The sequence below is a fragment of the Branchiostoma belcheri genome, unplaced genomic scaffold (assembly GCF_001625305.1).
Source record: "Branchiostoma belcheri isolate BF01 breed outbred unplaced genomic scaffold, Haploidv18h27 scaffold13, whole genome shotgun sequence".
Taxonomy (NCBI): Eukaryota; Metazoa; Chordata; class Leptocardii; order Amphioxiformes; family Branchiostomatidae; genus Branchiostoma; species Branchiostoma belcheri.
The window spans coordinates 3,895,406-3,902,677 of record NW_017802713.1 but is presented as its reverse complement, the minus strand read 5'-3'; the positions used below and the strand labels follow the sequence as shown (position 1 = coordinate 3,902,677).

At 41.1% G+C, this 7,272-nt stretch overlaps 1 protein-coding gene across 1 annotated transcript in view; it reads left to right on the top strand.

Moving 5' to 3' along the window:
- LOC109463839 overlaps positions 1–7,272 on the top strand; it is a 42,348-nt gene that overhangs the window by 17,797 nt on the left and 17,279 nt on the right. The window contains exons 7-12 of the mRNA XM_019760716.1: positions 1,756–1,906; positions 3,532–3,614; positions 3,753–3,859; positions 4,065–4,257; positions 4,674–4,922; positions 5,606–5,699. Coding sequence (XP_019616275.1) covers positions 1,756–1,906; positions 3,532–3,614; positions 3,753–3,859; positions 4,065–4,257; positions 4,674–4,922; positions 5,606–5,699 — 877 coding nt within the window. The remainder of the gene's footprint in view (positions 1–1,755; positions 1,907–3,531; positions 3,615–3,752; positions 3,860–4,064; positions 4,258–4,673; positions 4,923–5,605; positions 5,700–7,272) is intronic.

Sequence of the window (7,272 nt, the reverse complement as noted above, 5' to 3'; positions counted from 1 at the left end):
CCCCCCCCCTCCCCCATAACGGCCCGATACTAGTCTCGCTCACAGGCAGGACACCAGGCAAACAGTCACTGCTCTCCCCATGCTCTGTTACAGTTGAACACGACCACGACAAGAAAGAAGAAGGTGGTGAAGATGGCGGTGGAGATGGAGGTGGCGAAGAAAACGAGATAAAGGTATTTTCAGAAAAAGTCTTTAAAGTAAATTTTTGCTTGAATTGGTTTTCTTGTTTATTTATGTTTTTGCTCAGATTTACGGACGAAAAGGACATAGCGTCCCTGACTCTTAATGATACATGGAGGTGAAGAATGACCTGTACGCATGTATTTGCTCCGAGAATTGGTTGGTAACTTATTGTATTATGTACAAGATTGTCTACAAATCACAGACTGTGTGACAACGAAAAATTGCAATAAATACATCTTGAGGCTGAGTAGGTCTACCTGACTTACGTGACTGTTTGTTTTGCAGGCAGAGATAGACTTTGTCCCACAGAAAGGAATGGTCGAGGAAGATCTGTTCGCACCACCAGGAATGAACATGAAGATGGACATTGAAGAAAACCCTCAGTGAGTTCATGATTTCTTATATTTCTAGAAATATGACAGTAATATATTTTTTAATCTTATTTCTCATTCCCGAAAGCTAATCACATGCATAGTGTCATGGGCAAAGGTCAGGAATAGCGCAGGCGCAGAGGGCCCAGTTCTAGTAAATGCAGAGTGTAAAGAACTCTTTTTCGTTGGAAATGTTGTTGTTTTGGACTTGGATGTTATAGGTAAGGGCTGTAGTATTTTCATTTTCTTGAAAAAACAGACTTTCAGCCATGTTTGTGTTGTCTGGCTCGCTGAAGAAGATATAGGTTTACATGCGGTCATCAGCTGTCCAGAGGGGTCAGGGGTCACTTCTCAATGTTCGGCTAGAATTCTCGCATGGTTTAGTTGCGGCATGTATATGTTCTTCAAGGTCTAAAACTCAGGTATATGAATTTTGAACACGTTGTTTTGACATAATTCCCATATATTAACATAGGAAAGCCTTGTTACTGGGCTGTGACCTCAAGAGTCGTAACAAAAAAGTTCAAGAAAGTTGATAGAAAACATATGCGACTAATCCGTAAATGATACAATCAGGTTAGTAAATGATTGAATGGTGAAGTTAATTTATTCACAGTTTTAATTAGGTGAGCTGACGTTTCGATGACCGCCTGTCATATCTTCATCAGGGCTTATATATATATGGCAGGTTAAGTGTGCACTGGAGCTAGGTGGTACATGGTTCACTGTGCGCTGGAGCTAGTAAAACAAATGGTTGTGAACAAAAAAAAAACTTCACTATTCATGTACGCTTATGTCTGATCAACTATGAATCCCCTGTTACACAAGAACACGAACACCAGCCAATCAATGTCATCTGGGGTCGGGAGCAGTCTAACCAGATTTGACCACGCCTACCCTACCAGCCAACCATTAGTAAACCATAGTCACATCTCCAATCCACACCATAATGTTGTTAACATTTTTGAAACATTCGGCTGGTGAAGCCGAACAGTAGCCGACCTCGCCGAGCACCAGCCAACTTTGCTCCGACCTTGTTTGGGTGCGTTCGGCTGGAAGTCGGGAGGCCAAATGTGTGACATCTGAACAAGATGTGATTATAAAGCTTTTGCAATGAGATGGGCTGTTCTAGATGTAAAAAAAGTCTTTTGTGTGATTCAATTGTGCTCAAGTTATGAATGATGATTTTCTTTAATTTTAGGGCGGACGACAATGCGGACGACATGAGCGAGCCCACGGCGTTCTCCTACCCTCTCGGGATGGGAGGTGCGCTAATGGACGGGTGTTTTGGGACAGACTACACACCAGAAGATCCGTGCTACAACCAGAAGACTGTCCAACCCGCCTGTGGTGTAAGTAGTGTTTATGGAGTCCATACTGTCTGCCTGTCATTTACGGTTATTGTTTTTGGATGGTTGGATTTTCTTTTTACATAACCGGTAATGCCTGACTCTCTTACCTGCTTACGTTTCGATGCCTGTCAGAGATCTTCCTCAGAGCTTCTGACTAGAGTTACTGTTTCATTACATATATTACACTGTAAATACATATAGCGTCGAGAAGCAAATGTCTCCTTGTTTTGCTATACCAGCAAAATAGCTAAAATCAACAAGCAACCGTTTTCATTCAGAGGCAGTGCATTTTGCTTTACCGAAGAGTATATGCTTTGGGATAGGTTTGATTTAACAAAAAATGACAAGAAGGGTGACTAAGAAAATCCAGTTTTGTCGCCCAAAATTGCATTGTATGCCTTGCGTAATAGGGGCGTCGTCTTCTTGTCTTGTAGAACATGATGGAGGGATGTGCGTACATCGGAGTTGGATTCGATGGTCGCGGGCAGTACAGCAGCGCCTCCCGGAAGAAAACAGTCATACAGCGGTACTGCGCCAAGGGGTCGACGTGAGTTTCATGGACAGTTTTAATAGCTAAAACTAGATGGCTGATAACGTATATGGTATTTATATTCACATTAGTACAAGGAACAATGATAATGTGTTATGAGTTACTCTCATTACAAACATTACACAACATTACAAACATTATTGGAGTAATCTGTATGATCTATCTATCTATCTAGTAGTGTATAATTCTCTCTCTCTCTCATCTATTATAATGATTTTCATGTGGTAAATAGCTAGTATGCTTGAGTATACGTGAGATGAGGGCCCTGTGACACTTCTGTGCATCATTATTGCGTATGAGTCCTGTTTTGGCATTTCCGTGACACACAGTCTTATGAGTGACAGCTGCAGAGAGAGAGAGAGAGAGAGAGAGAGAGGCGTAAAATGTAAACATACGAGTTTCTTATGGCATTTAATGACTTTTAATCCCCATGTATTTGACCACAGTTATCACAATCAGGACGTCCCCGACAACATGAACGTTCACGGCATCTATGACACGGAAGTCACCTCCTATGTGTTCGATTCGAGAGAGGCTTATCGACATTCTCTTCAGCAGAAGGCCGGCGTCTCCTTTTCAGGATGGGGCTTCCAGGTAACATTAGGGAGATACAAACAGTAAATTTCTTTACAAAGTAAGTTGATATGACCACAAATAACCACATTCCATTGCAAATAAATGCTGTTCAGGACGTGGAGGTGCCGAAATATGACGTCTTTGCATTGTTTACGAGTGTGTTCGAACTCTTGAAACACAGCTGTCAGCCATGTTGGTTACATTCTGATTCTGATAGTGTTTGTTGGAACGACTGAGTACGCCTCGTGTAGGCTGTTTTAGGGCCACAATAGATGTCAGAAATGTGGAATAATTGCACAAAATACGTTAAAATGTTTTCAGCAAAGGAAATGTTATTTACAATGTAACAGTTTGGTTGATGATATTGTATGAAGATATAGCAGGAATGTGTAGTACATTTCTTTACTAATTGTGACTTTATGATGGTAGTTACCATATAACTATCATATATAATAACTGCTTGAATTTGTAACATAGAATGAATCCGTTTGAATCTTAGGCTTCCGTCGACTCAGCATGGGGCGGGTCCCAGGAATCTCAGAAACAGTCGTTTATGTCCCTTATAGAGTGTGATGTTATCAGGTACATTCTTTTCTTTGCTTTCTTTCATAAAGTTAATGTTTTGTTTTATCTTCGTGTTTGTAATACGTTCAGTACTTGGAAAGTGCATTCTTGATTGAATAAAATGTCATCTTTTATCACATCATATCTTTTATCAAGGTACGAAATCTTCCTTGACGAGGTTACGCCCGATTCACTGAGCCTGGCTTTCCTTCGCGACTTCCTGTCTCTTCCCAAGAATTTCATCAATGGAAAAGCAAAATTACGTAAGTACTTGTCATCTGGTAGTAGTAGTACACTTGTTTGTCCAGAACAACTGGGCATGCACACACAATTTCATTTCCTGTAATTTTATTTGATGTTAATAATTTAGGTCCCCTCCGGAAACATTGGAAAAAGCAAGTAGGTAATGTTTCTCCTGGTGAAATAAGTACATAAACAACAGATATACGTATACTTTTTCTATTGTAGAGGAATTCATCATCCGCTACGGAACCCATTACATCAAGTCAGCAAAGTTTGGCGGTTCCTTCAGGCTGTTCAAGACTCAAGAGGCATCTAAGACTTCAACCCTCTCAGATTTTTCAATCCAGGCCCAGGCTTCCTATAACGGCATGTTTAGTGCGGGTGGCCACTACGGTAGACAGGAGTCGAGTGAGCAATCGTAAGACTGCTTAATTTTCTATCATCTCATTGACTGTATACAGCGTACCTGGATGCTCTATTGAAATTGGTGATGAGTTTTCCATCAATGTTTGGTAAAACATAGAAAGTCTAACACCATGTAGTCATCGCTGTTTAAAAGTGGTATTTACTACTTATGTGTAACTTAAAAAATGTTTTAGAAATCATATTCAAACATTTAAGCCTCATTTACAAATTACATTAAGCACACTTTTATATTAGATGTCGAGCATATTTGCATTGGCCACTTCATTATATAATCATGATTGAATATAACAAGGTACTCAAAATATACATAAAAATTCATTCACAATAATGTACGTATATATTCATTTACCTATATTATGAAGAAATGGTTTCAAATGTTCGATAATCTGACAGAAACTTATGTTACAGCTCGTCCTCCAAGTCCTCGAGCTCCCATGTGATGGTCGAAGGAGGTGAGCAAGAAGTGGCGGCCGTCGTTTCAGACTTCTACACAACTAACTTCAAGGAAACCTTCACCGAGTGGCTGAAGTCCATCCCGTCCTACCCCAAACCCATCGAGATGTTCATGGGCACCATGTCAGAACTACTAAACCTGAACTTCAAACTTCTCTTCCCCTTCGACATCAGTGATGCTGCAGACGGCTGCTTTGCCAACAAGTGGGTAGATATAGCAACATATTCTCATCGGTTTTGTTACACATAAGATTGCATGCCAATTAACACAGGGCACTTATTTATTAGGGTAGGTTTTATAGAAATGAAGGAAGGTTCCATGGCTTAAGAACTGAATAAGCAACAGTGGATTATTCTAAGATCCTCAGTCGTTTCTCTTATCAAACCTATGTATTAAGTGTTTCTAATTTTGGTGTTTTTAAACCTCCAGTTAGGGTTCAGTGCAATCATTTGTGTTGTTGTTTTCATTTGTGTTTTGTACATACTAGTATACGTTTAATGTTCTGAATGTGAACCCATAGCTTGCGGTCAGAGCCTGTAACAGGGAGGAAGTACTATGAAGTCCCGAAGCTTGTCAACAGCAGTGAAGGAGGTACCAGAACAATCAAGGAAAAACGGTACATGTATACATACATACATACATACAAAGAAACAAACAGACAAACAAACAAGCATGCAGACGCAATGAATCATTTCATTAAGATCGAGTTACATGTAAATTATAAGCTAAAGATAGCTTATAATTTAAAATAGAGTTTAAGATAGAGATTTTAGAATTTTGAGGTTTGGGTCATAATATATATGAGTAATATATACATATAGATTCATCCTTTCTTAATTGCTCCTTGTCCCGAAAATAATCTCTCGTATTCTTTTGTTTTCGTTAGGTATTGCGACGTTACGTCTATTGACCAGTTTCAAGTCGAAATGGACCAGAAACGACTTGCACTTGAAAGGGCCATTGCTATTTACATGGAAGAGGTGAGAGATTTCTATTGCGGCTTTTTATCATGTTAAAATAAGTTATGTAGAATATTAATTAGATCGAACAAGTCTAAAATAATAGAATCGCACGTGTAAGATTGGAAATCCACCCCCTAGACAATAATGTGCTTGTCTTAATTACTGCAATTTTTTAATTACTCCGAAAAGCTGCAAGGTTAATTCGCAATTACTTCAATGAAATTCAACAGTTTTATGTTTAGACATTTTAGATTAGTCAACGGTGAGAATGGAAAAGCGTCTTGTGTCATTGCTAACTTTCTTTTTGATTTGTGTTGATAAACCCTGTACTTCTCAGCTAACCTAGTTACTTCATCAGGCAGGCAGGCATGCAGTTATCCTTGAGTTGTAGGCTCTGGGATGGCCATTGTCGCCTTGTGTTCGATGTTGTCTTGCCATGTTTTTCTCAACAGTTTGCCGCACACTGAACTCTCTAGCGGACCAACTAATGCATGTTTTGGCCAATTTCTTAGCCTCCTTAGCAGACTTGTAGGGCGCGGCGTTATTTTTGGTGAGCGACGGGAGTTATGCAGCGGAGGGACAATTTTGTCGCTAAGGGAGTTTTTCCGGGGAGAGACGGTTTCGCTGCCCAACAGGAAACCGTCTCTCCCGGCACAACTCTCTCGGCGGCAATCGTCCCTCCGCAGCATGACTCCTTTTAATCACCGAAAGAAAATAACGCCGCGCCCTACAAGTCTGCGAAGGAGGCTACCAGTTTCTTCTCTTTTCAGCCGACTCCCGAAGCCTGGAGGCTGTTAGGAACCATATAGGCTGTGAACGTGTTCTCGTTCATACTGATCGGTCTTACTCTAGATCTCCTCTACCTCCGCAGGGCCCGATTCCAACCGCAGACTTCCACCTGCGGGGAGGGAAACCTGGATGTCAGGCTGAAGCCCTTACCGTGAAGGCAGGAGCTACTGGAGTCACTCACCCCTCCTGGACTGACTTGATCAACGGAGACACCTACAAGGTTGGAAATAAGGCTACAGTGTCTGTATCTGTATAGTCGGTATAACTGCCTTTCGGCGTAACACACCAGCTTCTGTATCTTTATAGCCGGTATAAGTTTCCCTTCAACGGTTAACTTCAATCCTACATGTCCTAGGTTGATAACTCTAGATCTGGTACTTGTTCTTGTTCCTTTCTAAGTTTATAGTAATTTTTAGTTGGTACATCCACCAGGATGGCCAGCCTTGAAGACCCCCTTCCCCCACATTTTCCCCGGTCTCCCCCTCTTTCGCTTTCCCCGGGGGGGCAGTGAATTCATGTGAAGGCTTCTCTTGTGGTGCTTATTTACCGGCTTGTGCACTGAGGTGTGGCCAAACCAGGTGTATCTCTTGTGATTAAAGTCAGTCCGCACCGGTTTCTGTCCTGTGCTTTGCCACAGTTCCTAGTTTCTGATGGTGTTGGGCCAGTGGATATTTCGGATTTTCTTTAGGCCATGTTGATTTGATTATATGGATGACATCCTCTGGGAACCCCAAAACTGATGCGAGCGCGCGAATAAAAAAAAAGTTTTGCAAAAAAAAAAAGTTGACTTTCATGAAATCTA